The 19,030-nt window shown below is 46.4% G+C and overlaps 1 protein-coding gene across 3 annotated transcripts in view; it reads right to left on the bottom strand.

Moving 5' to 3' along the window:
- pigh (phosphatidylinositol glycan anchor biosynthesis, class H) overlaps window positions 1-16,919 on the bottom strand; it is a 34,160-nt gene extending 17,241 nt beyond the window's left edge. Inside the window, exons 1-3 of one of the 3 annotated variants that reach the window (XM_072486191.1) lie at window positions 16,708-16,919; window positions 11,447-11,656; window positions 984-1,067 (exon numbers count right to left, since the gene is read on the bottom strand). In XM_072486191.1, the coding sequence (XP_072342292.1) occupies window positions 984-1,067; window positions 11,447-11,656; window positions 16,708-16,881 (468 nt within the window). In that variant the 5' untranslated portion in view covers window positions 16,882-16,919. The remainder of the gene's footprint in view (window positions 1-983; window positions 1,068-11,446; window positions 11,657-16,707) is intronic. The other 2 variants (XM_072486192.1, XM_072486194.1) reach the window with 2 other exon arrangements.
- Between the last annotated feature and the right edge of the window lie 2,111 nt (window positions 16,920-19,030).

Raw genomic sequence — 19,030 nt, 5'->3', positions numbered from 1 at the left:
TCTGTGTTGAGTGTATCTCAGCCAGGCTGAGTGACAACTGGATTGGGCTCAGCTGTGACGTTCCATGCTTCTGACTTAAAAGGTTATGGGTTCAGAGATTTGAACTCAAAATCTAGGCAAACACTCCAGTGCAGTTACTGAGGGAATGTTGCACTGCAGGAGGCCCTTTCTTTCAGCTGTAATGTTAGACCAAGGCACCGTACTCCCTCACAGGTAACTGTAAAAGATCCTCCAGCACTATTTAAAGAACGATTGGGGGGGGGGGGGGAGTTCGACCTGCTGCCCTGCCCAATATTTATCCCCGAATCAACATTGCCAAAACAAATCAAATTAAAACAAATTACCACATTGCTGATTGTGGGGCCTTGCTGTGTGTCAGTGCCTCAAAAGCACTTGAGATGGCCTGACGTCGTGAAAATCATGCATATAAATGCAAGTTATTTCCCCTTTGATTAAACAGTCCACCAACATTCATCTGCAAAGTTCACCAGTGAATAATGTCCAATCAGACAGTATTGTGTGACCACAGCTGGAGCTATAAGTAGTTTCAGGATGCCGGGACAGGATGGTGGAGGAAGCCCACTGCAGTTCCCCATTTGACTGGCAAACCAGCAAACCCCTCTCCTCAAACCCCTTCACAATGATGGTGGACAGAGGTAAAGCCACACTTGGTTGCAACCCCCTTCACGGCTCAGCGGCCACCAATGCACACTCTGTGGGATTATGAAGATTCAGCACTTGAGTATGGTACCGGAGAGATATCAGTGCCTCGTGAAACTGGAGCCCAGCAAGAGGGCGAAGGGTTGGGGAAATAACTCACAGACAAATCAATGCAGAATTTGTTACAAAACCAGTATCATAGATGTTGGTGCGGTAGGATTGCAATGGATGGGGTGGGGGTTGTGGGGGGAGGAGATGAAGGAAACAGAGAGGGAATCATCAGTTACATTCACTCACAACCTTTTGATCTGACCGTGTTTTACCTGGAACACTGGTACCACTTCTGACACTCCTCTGGGGTTCCCAGGGTCTATTAGTAGTATACACAGGTAGTAAATAACCTTCTGCTGCAAGGAAGGACAAACAAAACATCTTATATAATAGGCTTCATCGTTTCTCACAAATTTTCTCCTAGCCTCTCTCCAACATAAATATCCTCTGAAACTGTTGCAGTCTGTCTGATGAAATTATTCCCACAAAGGGGGGGGGGGGGGGCGGATTGTTGTTTTATGGTTGGGGTCTGAAGATTGTGATGGGGGTGGAAGTGTTTATTGTACCATGTTTATGTCATTATTATTATAAGAACTTGCAAATACCCTAATAAAAATATTTATTTAAAAAAATAAATTATTCCCACAATCGTTGCAACTCGTGGGCAGTACAGTAGCACAGTGGGTAGCACAGTTGCTTCACAGCTCCAGGGTCCCAGATTCGATTCCTGACTTGGATTACTGTCTGTGCAGAGTCTGCATGTTCTCCCCATGTCTGCGTGGGTTTCCTCCAGGTGCTCCGGTTTTCTCCCACAGTCCAAAGATACACAGAAGATAGGAGCAGGAGGAGGCCTTTTGGCCCTTCGAGCCTGCTCCACCATTCATCACGATCATAGCTGATCATCCAACTCAATAGCCTAATCCTGCTTTCTCCCCATAGCCTTTGATCCCATTCTCCCCAAGTGCTTTATCCAGCCGCCTCTTGAATATATTCAAAGTTTTAGCATCAACTACTTCCTGTGGTAATGAATTCCACAGGCTCACCACTCTTTGTGTGAAGAAATGTCTCATCATCTCTGTCCGAAATTGTTTACCCTGAATCCTGAGACTGTGACCCCTGGTTCTGGACTCACCCATCATTGGTAACACCGTCCCTGCATCGACCCTGTCTAGTCCTGTTAGAATTTTATAAGTCACTATGAGATCCCCCCCTCATTCTACTGAACTCCAGCGAGAACAATCCCAACCTAGTCAATCTCTCCTCATATGGCAGTCCCGCCATCCCTGGAATCAGTCTGGTAAACCTCCGCTGCACTCCCTCATGAGCAAGAACATCCTTCCTCAGAGAAGGAGACCAAAACTGCACACGATACTCCAAGTGTGGCCTCACCAAGGCCCTGTACAACTGCAGCAACACATCCCTGCTTCTTTACTCGAAACCTCTTGCAATGAAGGGCAACATACCATTAGCCTTCTTTACCGCCTGCTGCACCTGCATGCTTACCTTCAGCGAATGGTGCACAAGGAAACCCAGGTCCCGCTGCACATTCCCCTCTCCCAATTTACAACCATTCAGGTAATAATCTGCCTTCCTGTTTTTGCTTCCAAAATGAATAACCTCACACTTATCCAAATTATACTGCATCTGCCATTGATTTGCCCACTCGCCCAACCTGTCCAGATCTTGCTGTAGGATCCCTGCATCCTCATCACAATTCACCCTCCACCCAATTTGGTATCATCTGCAAACTTTAAGATGTTACATTTTGTTCCCTCATCCAAATCATTAATATATATTGTGGGTCCCAGCACCGATCCCTGTGGCACCCCACTAGTTACTGCCTGCCAATTTGAAAAGGACCCATTAATCCCTACTCTGTTTCCTCCCTGCCAACCAGTTTTCTATCCACTCAATACATTTCCCCAAATCCCATGCGCTTTGCACAATAATCTCTTATGGGGGACTTTGTCAAACACCTTCTGAAAGTCCAAATATACCACATCGACTGGCTCCCCCTTGTCGACTGTACTGGTTACCTCTTCAAAGAATCCCAACAGATTTGTCAAGCGTGATTTTCCCTTCATAAATCCATGCTGACTCTGACTGATCCTGCCACTGCTTTCTAAATGTTTTGCTATAAAGTCATTGATAATGGATTCAAGCATTTTCCCCACTCCCGATGTTAGGCTTACTAGTCTATAAATCCCTGCTTTCTCCCTACCTCCCTTTTTGAATATCGGAGTGACGTGAGCTACCCTCCAATCTGCAGGGACAGTTCCAGAGTCTATAGAATCCCGAAAGATGACCACCAATGCATCCACTATTTCCAGAGCCACCTCCTTAAGCACTCTGGGTGCAGATTGTCAGGCCCTGGGGATTTATCCGCCTTCAATCCCATCAGTTTTCCCAGCACCAGGTCTTTACTAAAATCCCATCAGTTTTCCCAGCACCATGTCTCTACTAAAGATGTGCAGGTTAGGTGGCTTGGTCATGATAAATTGCCCTTAGTGTCCAAAAAGGTTAGGTGGGGTTACAGGATTATGGGGAGAGGGTGGAGACATGGTCTTAAATTGGGTTCTCTTTCCAAGGTCTGGTGCAGACTCGGGGGGCCGGGTGACCTCCTTCTGCACTGTTAATTCTATGATTCTATGAACTGCACCCACCCAGGCAAGTGAAGAGCTTTTCATTATAACCCTGATTTGTGCCTCACAGATACCAGAGAGGCTTGGAGAGTTAGGTGGTTAGCACTTACCTGCTACAGGATACCTACTGTAGTAGCCGTGGCATTTATTTAGCTGGTCCAGTTGAGTTTCCACTCAATGGTAACACCCCCCGCCCCCCCACCCTGGATGTTGATGGTGAGGGAAATTGCCAATGGTAATACCATTGAATGTCAAGGAGATATGGTTAGCCTCTCTCTTCTGCAAGGGAAGCTGTCTCTTTAAATTCAACTTGCAGTTTTTGAGGTACACCCGAACAGAACCGAAGAGGAAAAAAGCAGAACAGAGATATAAACATCAAAAGGAAACGGACCATCTGAGTCTCGAAGGACACAAAAACAAAAAACGAGGTTTGGAAACTAAAACTTCTGGAAAATTGAACCGAATTAAAAGATATAAAAGGACACAGATCTGTCCAAGCAAGGCAGCAGCAGTTGATGAACCCATTGGCAAAAAAACAAGTAAATTGATGAAGGCACAGTCCATATACAGAAACCGAGAATGAGTTGCTGAGGCAGTTTCTGTTGCTTAAAGATAATATTGGTGGATCTACACCATTCAGACCAGTTGAGCAGGCTCTGCAGACACGTACCATTTGTGGTGAAGTCTGTACCCATGGTTCGTTGTGTGCTGCGGTCAGCTGGAGATCAGACTAGCTCCTAGAAGGAACAGAGCTGCAATTCTTCACGAGGAAGACAGAGCTTGAAGGACTTTGTGACCGAGTGTTACCACCAAAATCTGAATGGACTGCTAAGCCAATTCATAATAACTGTTTTAGTTGTGTGTCCCATTTAATTTGCAATTTATAGTTTATATTTGACCACCATTTGCCTGTTAATTCATGTGTAACTGACGGTACTTAGTGTTTGCCTTGCTGACTCTTGTGCAGTAAACAAAAATTATTGTTTTATACTGTGCAATCTTGTGACTTTATTCTTTTAGTAAATTACTAAGATTTCAAATTTTGTCTCGTATTTTAAAAAGTTACTGGTCTCTACCAGATCGCAACACATGTTAGCGACGTCCATTGCGTGGCACAAATGTTACTTGCCACATAACAGATAAAGTCTGAATGTTGTTCCGATCTTGCTGCCTACAGGCATGGACTGCTTCATTGTCTGAGGAATTATGAATGGAACTGCACTTCCGGTGGCAGCCATGGAGGAGTAGGTCGCACATTTGATAGCTCCCGCCTGTGATGGACTTTTGGACCTTTTTCCCCCGTTTATTTCCGGATTTTATGGGATAAATCAGCGAATAGTGACTCAGTGAGGAGAAATCCCCCTCCAGAGTATGGAGAATTGGACCAGAAGTGCCGTGTGAGATGACAAAGTCCTACAAGGAAGACGTGAGCAGAGCTGGCAACGTGGGAAAGCATGGCGGAGAGCAAGGGCCGCGGGGAGACGGCACAGTGGTCGACAGGGCAGCTGGTGAGGTTTTTTGAAGATTGCTTTGCCAAGCTTAAGAAGGACACGCTGGACCCGATCAAGGCTTCAATTGATCAGGTGGTGCAGAATGAAGAGACCCACGGACGAGCGATCCAGGAGGTGGAGAAAAAGATGTCCAAGCAGGAGCAATACATAACCGTGCTCGAGACCAAGGTGGAGTTGATGAATGACCGCCAGAAAAGAATGCAGGAGAAGCTGGAGGACCTGGAGAACAGGTCCAGGAGGCAGAATCTGAGGATCGTCGGCGTCCCTGAAGGTAGTGAGGGATCGGATGCGAGGGACTATGTGACGAACATGCTGGAGAAGTTGATGGGAGCTGAGGCGTTCCCTCAGCCCCTGGAAGTGGATAGAGCGCACAGAGCCCTCATGAAGAAGCCCCGAGCGAACGAGCCACCGAGGGCGATGGTGATATGTTTACACCGATTCCTAGACAAGGAACACGTTCTGCGGTGTGCCAAGAAAGAATGGAGCAGCAAGTGGGAGAATTGTGAGCTGCGTATTTATCAGGACCTGGGCGCGGATTTGACCAAGAGGCGAGCTGGGTTTAATCGGGCAAAAACGGCCCTCTTTAAGAAGGGGGTGAAGTTCTGGATGTTGTACCCAGCCCATCTGTGGGTCACACATGAGGAACGGGACTTCTACTTTGAAACACCGGACAATGTATGGACTTTTATCAAAGAAAAAAGACTGGAGGTGAACTAAAAGACACTGAAGCCTTGGAAAGTACTGTAGTGGCGATTTGTTGTGCTGGGTTGTATAAGTAGTGTTATGTATAAGAAGTTAACTTTGACTTGCAGGGAGCTGGTTGGGGGGGGGGGGGGGGTGGGGGGCGGGTTCTGGGCTGTTTTGTTTTCTGCTGTGGATGTTTTTTCTGATGTTTGTTTCCTGGGGAATGTGATGCTTTGAATATATATGTCCAAGTGGGGGGAGAGGTGAGATAACAATGGGGCGACAGATTGCTTGGTGCAATGGGCGGGCGCTATAAAGTCAGCTTGGGTCAGCTGACTCACGGAAGCACAGTGGGGGGCGAGAAGTGTTAAGCTGGTGCTTGATATGGGGGGTTGGGTTTCTAGTTCTGTTGCGGGGGAGGGGGGAGGGGGAGCTGCTTTGCTGACAGGGGTGGAACTGTCACTCGGGGACAAATGGGAGGGCGGGAATGGCGAATGCCCGAGGGGGGACTCGTGGAGGCCGGGGGACGAGAGCTGTAGGCTGGCCTAAAAAGGGTGATGGCTAGTCGGCGCGGGGGTGAGGTTTGCACGGCCAAGGACAAAGGAGTTTTATTTTTTCTCCCATGTCCACAAGGTATACTCTTGCATTGACTTTTTTGTTCTGAGCAGGGCTCTAATACCAGGGGTGGTGGATACTGAATACTCAGCAATCGAAGTGTCGGATCATGCCCCACATTGGGTGGATCTACAGGTTAGTGTGGAGACTGTGGTGGCTGGATGTGGGGTTGTTAGCGGACAAAGCGATCTGTGGGCAGGTGATCAAGTCCATCCAGAACTACCTGGAAACAATTGATACGGGGGAGGTCTCTGCAGCGATGGTTTGGGAAGCTTTGAAGGCAATGGTCAGAAGAGAATGAATCTCGATACAGGCCCACAGAGAAAAGGCAGAACGGGCTGAGAGGGCTAGGTTAGTTGAGGAGATACTCCAGGTGGACAGGAGATACTCGGAGGCCCTGGAAGCGGGGCTTCTGAGGGAGTGGCGGAGGTTACAGGCGGAGTTTGGGCTGTTGACCACAGGGAAAGCAGTGGATCAGTTCAGGAAGGCAAGGGGGGGGGGACTTATGATGACGGGGGAAAGGCAAGCAGAATGTTAGCGCACCAGCTCAGAAAAAGGGAGGCGGCCAGGGAGATAGGGAGAGTAAAGAATAGAGGTGGGAATGCTGTCCTGGACCCAGTCGGGGTGAATGAGGTGTTTAAGGACTTTTACAGTAAGTTATATGAGTCGGAACCCTCGACGGGGGTGGAGGGGATGAGTCAATTTTTGGATCAGTTGAGGTTCCCGAGGGGTGATGAGGGGCTGGGAGCCCCAATTGAGATTGAGGAAATAATCGAGGGGCCAGAGGGCATGCAGTCGGGCAAGGCCCCGGGGCCGAACGGCTACCCGGTGGAATTCTATAAGATCTTTTCAGAGATACTGAGCCCACTGCTGATGAGGACATTTAATGAAGCAAGAGAGAAGGGAGTCCTCCCCCCAACAATGTCACAGGCCTCGATTTCACTGATCCTGAAACAGGAGAAGGATCCGGAGCAATGCGGGTCGTGCAGGCCAATTTCTCTACTGAATGCGGTCGCCAAACTGCTGGCTAAGATACTGGCCACAAGGATAGAGGACTGTGTCCCGGGGGTGATAGGGGAAGACCAGACCGGATTTGTCAAGTGCAGGCAACTCAAGGCCAACACTTTTAAATGTTATTATGATGCTCTCAGAAGGAGGGGAGGTGGTGGTAGCGATGGATGCCGAGAAGGCTTTTGATCGGGTGGAGTGGGATTACCTGTGGGAGGCGCTGGGAAGGTTTGGGTTTGGTGAGGGCTTCTTTGACTCGGTGCGGTTGCTCTATCAGTCACCAGTAGCAAGTGTGCGTACGAACCGGCTGAGGTTGGGGTATTTTTAACTACACCGAGGGACGAGGCAAGGGTGCCCCCTCTCCCTGTTTGCTCTGGCCATAGTGCCACTGGCCATGGCGTTAAGAGCCTGTAGTTAGTGTAGAGACCCGGGTTAGTGACATGGCTGGGTTTCTCAGTCTCGAGAAAATAAAGTTCGCCTTAAGAGGGTCAATGGTCGGGTTCACCTGGAGGTGACAACCATTCTTTGACTTTCTCGGGGAAAATTAAAAATGTCAGCAGAAGCAGTATTCCAAGGGGGGGGGGGGGGGGGGGCCGCGCGGATTGTTGTTGTATGGTTGGGGTGTGTGAAGATTAGGACGGTGGGGAAATGTTTATTGTACCATGCTTATGTCAGTGTTCTTATTATTATAAAAATTGCAAATACCCTAATAAAAATATATTTTTCAAAATGAATGGAACTGAACAAACACAAACACCTTATAATGGAGAATAAAGGTCACTGATAAAACTGCTGAAGACAGTGGGGCCGAGGGCAGTACTACTCCTGCAGTGATGCTCTGGAGCTACGATAATTGGCCTCTAACAATAACTATAACTTGCAATTTATATAGCACCTTTAATATAATAAAATGTCCCAAGATATTTTTCCCAAATGCTTTACAGGAGCATTACCAAACAAAATTTGATCAAATAACCACCTTCCTTTGTCCTTGGTATCACGCCAGCCATTAGCTATTCTACACCTACGCAACTCCCTGCCTCACCGATCCCCATTCACTTCAGTTTCATCAGGGCTCCATCTTGCTACATTTGGTTGAATCCCGCCTGGTACCTGGGACAGTCACCGCTCTGGAATTCCACACTTCTGTCCATATTTGGGCCCGCACCGTGCCATGGGAAGGCCTGTGCACAGCGGTAGCATCCCTACCTCTGGGCCTGAAGCCCCAGGTTCGGGTCCATGCCTCGGCTTGTTGGCCACAGAAGGAGCGTTCATAACGGGGTTCAAGGGGCTGATAATCAGCTCGGGAATCCTTCCACCACTCCCCCACTTTTCTTCAAAGGGAGAAAAGTGTGTGAGTGAAAAGTGTGTGAGTGAAGGATATGCCTCCATTTCCCCATCCACCGGACAGGCGGAGACTTCCTGCACAGGTCGAGGATGCAGCCAGATATCCAACCTCCCTTCCGGGAGCAGCAAGGTCAGAACGGTTGTTCACCATCAACTGTCACGAAAGGGGAGGCCCTGAAACATTAACTTTTGTTTCCCTCCAGTCTAATTTAGAATGACAAAGTGCAGAATGGGGCAACTTGGCCGACCATATTCATGCCGGCTTTTGGAAAGAGCTATCCAATTAATTCCACCTACTCCTGCTCTTTCCCATAGTCTTTCTCCTTTCCCAGTATTTATCCTTTACCAGTATTTATCCTATTCCCTTTTGTTTTCATCCACCCCCTCCCCCGAGCCAAATACATTTTCCTTCCTCTCTGCAGTTCTCATTTTTAAATGATTTCTTTTCTCTTACATCACCTTTTTAAATCATCCCCCATCGAACTCTCGGAGGGCCTGCTGATCTTTCCCTTTTACCTGTTTTTAAAAAAATCTGTTTTACACCTCCTACACATAATTCTGTTTCCGTTTTGACACTCTTGACAAGAGTTTGTTTTCCTGACTGCTCCCCTCCCCAGCCCCATCTGTCACCTTCTCTCACATTTCAGCTCGAGCTTCGAGGTTCTCTCTTCCAACCACTCATCTCAACCCCAATCCTTAGAAAAAATGCACACCCTAAATAAAAGTATACTTTTGTCAACACCTTTAAAGGAGTTATATATAAACCGTAAATTTTAATATTTTACTTTAAATTGACATTTTTTTAATTGGAATATGAAAGAAGATTAAAAGACATTTCCATCAATTTAAATATATACAGATTCAGAAGCAAAATACTGTACATTCTGGGAAACTGAAATTTAAACAGAACCACTGTAGGGGATTTCCCACTCCAGTTTTCGGTGGGTGGGAATGGTGGCTAGGGGGACATGCAACAGAAATCTCCGAATGGGTTTTGTGCTGTTGGAATTTCCTGTTCCGATTGACCCCGCCAATTATGTAATGGTGTTCCCACCATGAAAGGTCAGGAATCCCATTATTATACATTTCAATATTATTATCGGACTTCCCCGCTTTATTATCCCCATGTGTTAGGATTTCCAATCCCCCCCAGCACCAACGTCACGTTGGCGGGGTTTACAACAGCTTTTGACAAACAGGGACCTGGCAAAAGGAACCCACTGGGGGCGCACAGCTAAGTATAGCTCCGGGGGGAGGGGGGCAGGGGACAGTCATGTCTGGACACAGTGCCAGGGGACAATACTTAGGGGGGGTGGGGGGGGGGGGAAGGAAATTTATCTGGGGAGGGGGGGCATTTTTCTTATTTTAATTCTGTTTACATCGGGGCACTGTTTTTAAGGGGTGCCTCCACCTTTTGAAAGCCGATGTTGCTGGCAGGGCAAGCTTCTCCAGCATGACGTTGTGGGACCCGCCTCCACAATATTTTCTGACTAAGTGGTGTGATGAATGTATAAATTGTTTTTTATATTTCATATTTGTGGCAGTGATGTTATTAAAAATTCTGGTTTATAATACATACAGGAAGTATGTCTACTAAAGTTGTAATTAAGGTGTCATAAAAGGTGAGGTAATCTTTCATTCCAACCATCGAGATGGCTAATGGAACACTGTATTGATTGCAGGAGATTCCCTGGGGTATAGATAATTTGAGGGATTATATTTAGTCCTAGCGAAGCAGGTCATGGGACATCTTGGTGGGATACAGGTGATATAATTGAGAGAAGAGCCAGATCTGCCTGGAGTTGGCAGTTTTGCCAAATGCCGTTAGGTTGAGCAAAAGAGTCTGACAAGACAGAAGGATTTTCAGAATGTTCCTGCAAATAACCTGTTTTGTTAACTTCATCTACAAATGGCATTTGAATTGTATCGCATTGCCTAATTGGAATGAGTGATATGTGTAGATAGTAAGTTAAAGTTTTTTCTTTTATTTAAGAAATTTAATGGATAATTGTAAAGCTATTTCTTTGATGTTAATACGGTTAATTCTGTGTTTAAAGTTTGACTTAACAAACATAAAAGATACCTATTGGGCAGAGTCATCACTCCTGGGGAGAAGTATCCTTTATTCAGTTTTACAGGTTGAAAAATTGTATGGGATTTTTGGCCCGTATCCTAACACAAGTTGGGGTCTGGTCTAGTATCCCAACAGTGGCAAAAATTATGGTGGGAAAAGCTGGTTGTGGAGCTGGCGGGCTACCAAAAAATTGAAAATTCCGCTGCGTCTCCTGCCAACCAATATGGCCGTGCAAGATGGCTGCCAATACCCATCTGCGTTGCGTACTGCTCCAGTATGCACAGAAATCCAATGATGTCACTGCCAGTTCTTGCAGCCTGGGACTCAGAATGGAACGACAGGGAGGGACAGATTTGCAGATGTGAGCGCTAAAATCCTTTCCTTGTGGGATATTTTACTGCAGTCACATTGCGAGTGTTTCTATACTCTCTCTCGCTATCCCAGTATTGTGAGTGGATTGTATGTTGCTGTGAGTGTGAGATAAGGCAATATAGTCTAACATTCACAGCAAAAGACAATCCAAATACGGGGATCGTGAGCCAGAGTTTTGAATCGCTCACCAACGTGACTGCAGAAAGGCACTATATGAATGTGAATTGTTATTCTGTCCTTTCTCAATCTTCCAAAAACGTAGGAATTCTCTCATTTCAAGTGGTTTCTTTATTACAATAATAAAGACAAGCTAAAGAAAGTGTTAGCTTTCCTGATATAATTCCTCACAGGAACTGGTCAGTTTAGATGAAGAATTCTCTTAACCGTTAACCTGCCTCTCATTTTCAGAAGCTGCAGTTATAATTTCTCTGCAGTCGAGAATATCGGTAGATTAAGGAATCGTTATTTTTTGCCTCACTTACCATATAAATAGCTTCATTGATCACAATATCTTTCACCTTTTTCATCTCGATGAACCTCACACTCTCTCTGCCCGAGGCATACAAAGTGTTCATTTGGACTCCAACCGAACCAATTATCAGCACTGACTCTTGATCAATTTTAAATAAATGGAGGTGCAGTATCATTCCAAGGAGAGTCACGATAATGGAAGCTGAGAGCACAGAAGTGTTCTGCAAGAAACCATTCCCAATATCAAATGTCAGTTCAGTTTCTGCCACCTGTTCAGGAAGCAAACTTCAACTTCATGCCAATAATAAAAACAGAACATGCTGGAAATACTCAGCAGGTCATTTTCCTCTTCTGGTGAAATGTTGGGCGGGACTTTCAGCACGACCTGCGAAGGTGGCCTGTCATTGGCCCGTGGTGGGATCTACTGGTCCTGTCATTGTCAACAGGGTATTCCAGTTGAATGCACCCCTCGAAGCCGGGAAACGTACACTAGGGCTGTGTCGTCGCGGGACTGGAAGATCCCGCCAGCATGAACAGCCGGAACTCTGTTTCTCTATGGATGCTGCCTGACCTGCTGAGTGTTTCCAACATTTTGCACTGGTATTCGTGAACGCTTGCAATGTGCACCCACAAAGGTATCTACACTGTTATGTTCAGGCCTAATATCTTTCCCATTACTTTCAGCCATCCATCAGCTTAGGTTCATAATTGTACATGTACAAGGGTTGTCTGTATTTCTCCTAGTGGAAAGTGTGATGGAGTAGGGGTATCCTAGACTCCTTAATGATGTTGTAAACCCTCTAATAAAATTATACTCAGCTGGCCCTGCTCCTCCTGCGCTTTCATTGTACTCCTGCCATTATTTTCTCATCAAACACTTACCCAATTCCCTTTGAAAACCATGGTTGAATCTGACTCTGCCACACTCTCAGGCAACGCATTCCAGATCTTAATCACTCACTGCAAAATTTTCCCCCCCTCATATCACCATTGCTGCTTCTTTTTCGAAGTAGGCCAATCCAGCCCCCCGAGCCTGCGCTACCATTCAATAAGATCATGGTTGATCTCATAGAACATAGAACTGTACAGCACAGTACAGGCCCTTCGGCCCACGATGTTATACCGAACTAGTCTGAAACTAAGATCAAATCAACCAACTCCCAATCATTCGAGTGCACTCCATGTGCCTATCCAATAACCGCTTGAAAGTTCCTAAAGTGTCTGACTCCACTACCATAGCTGGGAGTGTGTTCCACGCCCCAACCACTCTCTGAGTAAAGAACCTACCTCCTATAGGCATCCCTCCTATTTCTTCCACCATGAACCTTATAGTTATGCCCCCTTGTAACAGCTACATCCACCCGAGGAAAAAGTAGCTGAACGTCCACTCTATCTATCCCCCTCATCATCTTATACACCTCAATTAAGTCACCTCTCATCCTCCTTCGCTCCAATGAGAAAAGCCCTAGCTCCCTCAACCTTTCCTCACAAGACCTACCCTCCAATCCAGGCAGCATCCTGGTAAATCTCCTTTGCACCCTTTCCAATGCTTCCACATCATTCCTATAGTGAGGTGACCAGAACTGCACACAATACTCCAAATGTGGTCTAACCAAGGTCTTGTACAGTTGCAGCATAACCTCACGGCTCTTAAACTCAATCCCCCTGTTAATAAATGCTAACACACTATAGGCTTTCTTCACGGCTCTATCCACTTGGGTGGCAACTTTCAGAGATCTATGAACATGAATTCCGAGATCTCTCTGCTCCTCCACATTCTTAAGAACTCTGCCGTTAACCCTGTAATCCGCATTCAAATTTGTCCAACCAAAATGAATCACCTCACACTTATCAGGGTTAAACTCCATCTGCCACTTTTCAGCCCAGCTCTGCATCCTATCAATGTCTCTTTGCAGCCTACAACAGGCCTCCACATTATCCACCAATCTTGGTGTCATCAGCAAATTTACTAGCCCAACCTTCAACTCCATCATCCAAGTCATTGATAAAAATCACAAATAGCAGAGGACCCAGCACTGATCCCTGTGGTACACCGCTGGTAACTGGGCTCCAGGATGAAAATTTACCATCTACCACCACCCTCTGTCTTCTATGTGATAGCCAGTTACTGATCCAATCGGCCAAATTTCCCTCTATGCCATCCCTCCTTACTTTCTGCATGAGCCGACCATGGAGCATCTTATCAAACGCCTTACTAAAATCCATGTATATGAAATGAAATGACATCAACTGCTCTACCTTCATCTATGTACTTAGTTACCTCCTCAAAGAATATAATCAAACTTGTGAGGCAAGACTTACCCCTCACAAATCCGTGCTGACTATCTTGGATTAAGCTGTACCTTTCCAAATGATCATAAATCCTATCCCTCAGGACCCTTTCCAATAATTTACCTATGACCGAAGTAAGACTAACCGGCCTATAATTCTCACGGTTATACCTATTCCTTTTCTTGAACAAGGGGACAACATTCGCCTCTCTCCAGTCTTCTGGCACTATTCCTGTAGACAGTGAGGACATAAAGATCAAAGCCAAAGGCTCTGCAATCTCATCCCTCGCCTCCCAAAGAATCCTAGGATATATCCCATCAGGCCCAGGAGACTTATCTAGCCTCAGGCTTCTCAAAATTTCTAACACATCTTCCTTCCAAATATCTACCTCCTCCAGCCTACCAGCCTGTATCGCACTATCCTCCTCAACAACATGGCCCCTCTCCTTTGTGAACACTGAAGAAAAGTATTCATTTAGGGCCTCTCCTATATCTTCAGACTCCATGCACACGTTCCCACTACTGTCCTTGACCGGCCCTAACTTCACCTTGGTCATTCTTTTATTCCTCACATAAGTGTAAAAAGCCTTGTGGTTTTCCTTGCTCCTACCCGCCAAGGACTTCTCATGCCCCCTCCTAGCTCTCCTAAGCCCTTTCTTGAGCTCCTTCCTAGCTCTCTTGTACCCCTCAAGTGCCCTAACTGAACCTTGTTTTCTCATCCTTACATAAGCCCCCTTCTTCCTCTTGACAAGACAGTCAACCTCTTGATTAACAATGCTACTCCTCCACCTCTTTTACTACCTTCCCTAATCTTACTGAAACGTCTAAACCCCGGAACCTCCAACAACCATTCCTGCCCCTGTTCTATTTACGTCTCCGTAATGGCCACAACATCGTAGTCCCAGGTACCAATCCATGCTTCAAGCTCACCAACCTTATTCCTGATGCTCCTCGCATCTTCAGACTCCATGCCTTGTGTTTCAAGGTACACATTCCCATCTACCCTAATAACCTTCTATTCCATTGTCTAACAAGAATCTATCTACCTCTGCCTTAAAAATATTCAATGATCTTGCTCCACTGTCATCTGAGGCAGAGAGTTCCAAAGTCACAAAACCCTCAGAGAAAATATTTCTCCTCATCTCTGTGCTAAAAAGGCAAGAAGAAGCATCCTCTCAATGCCCATCTGGTCAAGACCATTCAGGATCTTATATACTTCAATCCAAAAAATAGTCTCTGTCCTTGAATGTTACTCTGAGACGGGCTGGATAGCCTATCCCGATCCTGACTCTACTTTTATACAGGGCGGCCTTTGCTCCGTTGAACATGGCTCTTTTTTCCCGCCCATGTCCTGGTACAACCTAATGGAGTGGCCTTTCCATTTGAGATTGCAGTGCTCTCTTGCTCATCGCAGAACCTTCTCCTTTTCCTTCAAACTGTAAAATCTCAGTCACCATACACAGTGGATCTTCAGATCGAGGATTAGGCTGAAGCGAACAATGGGCCCGGTCCAGTTCAGGTGGTTATACCAATCTACCCGCACCCAACATCTTAAAGAACATGCCAAATGGTATTCCGTAGGGATATGGTCCTCAGTCCTCTCTGGCAACCCCACAATCCGGCTGTTCTGCCCCCTGGACCTGTTTTCCAGATCAATCAACTTGGCTCTCATTCTCCTCATGTCTGTGTGGGTCTCACCCCCACAACTCAAAGATATGCAGGTTAGGTGGACTGGCCGTGCTAAATTGCCTCGTAATTGGAGAAAAAAATAATTGGGTACTCTAAATTTATATTAAAAAAAACAAAAAAAATCTTGGCTCTCAACTATTTGTTCATATCAGTTAACAAAGTCAGATCGGTCTCAGTTCCTGCACCAGCATTAAAATTGCACTGCGTATTTTATGTTGCGTCCTACTCATTTCCCTACATTAAATGTCATCCACTATGTGTCCACCTGTCTCTATTCTTCTCCCGGTTCACAATACTTCCACGTTTTGTGTCATGTGCAAATTTTAAAATGATGCCCTGAGCAACATCTAGGTCATTAATTTGGATTAAGAAAAGCAGTGGCCCTAGTACTGATCCTTGGGGAACCCAATGTAAACCTTCCTCCATTGTAAAAAACAAATGTTTACTCTGCTTTCTGTCTCTTGTCACTCAGCCAACTCCAGATCCATGATGCCACTGTCCCTTTTATTCCATGGATTTCAACCTTGCTTGCAAGCTTGTTGTATGGAACGTTAACCAATACCTTTTGAAAGGCCATGGACTAGATTCTCCAATAATGGGGCTATGTGCCCACGCCAGTGTAATAAAGGCTGGCGTTTCACTCTGGACTTTCCTTAAGAAAGTCCTCAGTGATTCTCCCATCTGCAGGGGGCTCGCAAGGCCCCGGAGTGGTTCTCACAGCTCTGGTTGCGGATAAGGGGCCCCGCACTTCCGGGCGGGAGTCCGCGCATGCGCATGGCGGCAGCCACCCCATGCGACATGGCGGACTCGGACCGCGAACCGTGAAGAAAGAAGTAGCACGGGCAGCACAGTGGCTTCACAGCGCCAGGGTCCCAGGTTCGATTCCCCACTGGGTCACTGCCTATAAGGAGTCTGCACGTTCTCCCCGTGTCTGCGTGGGTTTCCTCCGGGCGCTCTGGTTTCCTCCCACAGTCCAAAGACGTGCAAGTTAGGTGGATTGGCCATGCTAAATTGCCCTTAGTGTCCAAAAGGGATAGATGGGGTTTTGGGTTACGGGGACAGGGTGGAAGTGAGGGCTTAAGTGGGTTGGTGCAGACTCGATGGGCCGAATGGCCTCCTTCTGCACTGTGTGTTCTATGTCTAAGTGAAGGGGCGTGTGAAGGGGCGTGTCATGAAGGACCAATCAAAGGCCGCGCGACACCTACCTAACCTGTGCGTCACCACGCCTGGCTCAGCCAATCGGCAGGTATGCTCCGCCCCCCCCCCCCCCCCGCGACGCACTGCCCATCTACCTGGGTGACGCAAAATATGCAGTAAGCGACCAGCCAGACTGCGGCGGTGTACACGAGTACCGTGCGGAGCGACAGCTTCGGAGAGATGACAGTAAATTCGCGACACAGCGAAGAGTGGCGGTTTTGCTCGAGGAGAATGCAGCGGCCGTTTATGTCCTTGAAGTCCGGCGCCATCTTTTCCCACCGGCTGTGCGACCGAGTCTGACGTCAGGTCGCCGTACGCTCGGCGAGACGTCACGGCGTCGGCTCGGGGGCGGGGACATTTACAGGGACATTTTCCCCCTTGACCCAGCTTCCAGGGGGAAAGCCATCCCAGAGAATCTGCACACTGAGAACTGCTGCAGTTACACTGTCACTTCTGTGGCAACATGAAATTCCCTATCACTGATGTTAGCTTAAGGTCTGTATCAGGTGAAGGTATTGACATCTCCATACCTGCTCTGCTGGTTATTTGCAGCCTTTTCTGCAGATTTTTAGCATCCCCTCAGTCAGTACCTTGTAATATGCTAGAATCCTTGTTAAAAGATCAGATAACAAAGCAGCTAGTGATGCAAAATATAATTTTAAAATAACAGATTCCTAAAAGGAAGGTGATGCTAAACAAGCCATCTTGATTTTTTTAAAGAAACAGCAGGGCTGCTTTATGCATGGATTTTTTTCAGAAAGTCTGCAATAAGATACCACAGAAGAGCCTCATGACTACATTTGGGTGCAGGTAGTGGTATAAAATTGATAGAAAAATGAGGAGAGACTATAAAATAAAGGGCTTAATTCTGAAGACAGTTGAGGAACAGAGACACCAGGGGCTTTATTTGCAGAATTTATTGAAAGTGACAGGGCAGCTTGAGAAAGTGGTTCAAAATGCATAAGGAATCCTGGGCTTCGTAAATAAAACCAAGGATGTTACGATGAACATTTATAAAGCAATGGTTGGGTCTTGTAAAGATGCACTTTCACAGACTTCATGAGAAACACAAAACATATTTATTAAGAACAAAAAAACAGCCTCATGGCTGTGGCCAGCTCCCAAAATGTCTCTTTGCCTACAAGACTCACTCACCATGGGGTGATTTGACACAGAGTCCCAATTGGTGCACAGACCATGTGACCCTTACTCTGCTGTGTTGCTCTTAAAGGGACAATATTTCAGAGCCGTCGTCCACAGTAGCACAGTGGTTAGCAATAAAGTGCTTCACAGCACCAGGTACAATTCCTGGCTTGGGTCACTGGCTGGGCGGAGTCTGCATGTTCACCCTGTGTCTGCGTGGGTTTCTCCCAGGTGCTCCGGTTTCCTCCCAAAGTCCAGAAAGATGTGCTTCTTAGGTAATTTGGACATTCTGAATTCTCCCTCAGTGTACCTGGCCAGGCGCCGGAATGTGGTGACTAGGGGCTTTTCACAGTAAGTTCATTGCAGTGTTAATGTGAGCCTACTTGTGACAATAAAGATTATCATTATTCTTAACACCATACCAACACCATATGGAGAGGCTTTGCAGGTCAATATCAGTTCTTTAGATGGGCCAAAGTGTACTAACAGATTTGAGAAATGCAGCAATTGCTTTACGCTGTTGAAAGCTTCCTCCTGGGGAGCCTTTCAAGACCAATGGTGTTTTTTCTTTAACAGAATATGCAAGGAGGGATGCAATGCCATCAATATGTTTCGTAAAACTGATCCACTTCCATCTCAAGAGGCTTCCCATTTACCTGGAGCATTACAGTAATAGGGTTTGCGTTGCCTGTTTTTAAATAAATAAATAAATAATCTTTATTGTCACAGTAGGCTTTCATTAACACTGCAATGAGGTACTGTGAAAAGCCCCTGGTCGCCACATCCCGGCACCTGTTCGGGTACACAGAGGGAGAATTCAGAATTCTCAGTTGGTATGGGAATTGAACCTGTGCTGCTGGCCTTGTTCTGCATCACAAACCAGCTGTCTAGCTCACTGAGCTAAACCAAGGTCTCCTTAAACCAACATGATTCTAGAGGGTGGTTGCCTCCACATCGATAACATCTCCCTTTATACATCACTGACGGATTGGCTATTCTGTGTGTAGTGATCTGTATATCTGTATGTACACAGGAGGTTAATGTAAATACACTACAACTAAGTAATCACTAGAGGGAGCACTAGAGATGTATAAAATAGACAGACGGAAGCCAGGAGCTCTCTCTTCACAGGAAACGCAACTAGTGGAAGGACACAGACAGACAGCTCACATGTAACATCTAGTATATGCTCTGGAGAGAGAACAAACTTACTCAATAAAGCATTTGCTTCAACTGCAAGACTACGAGCTTTATTCGGACATAAGAAATAATATA

This window comes from Scyliorhinus torazame, chromosome 2, assembly GCF_047496885.1.
Source record: "Scyliorhinus torazame isolate Kashiwa2021f chromosome 2, sScyTor2.1, whole genome shotgun sequence".
Classification (NCBI taxonomy): domain Eukaryota; kingdom Metazoa; phylum Chordata; class Chondrichthyes; order Carcharhiniformes; family Scyliorhinidae; genus Scyliorhinus; species Scyliorhinus torazame.
This window is presented reverse-complemented; position numbering and strand designations above follow the sequence as displayed.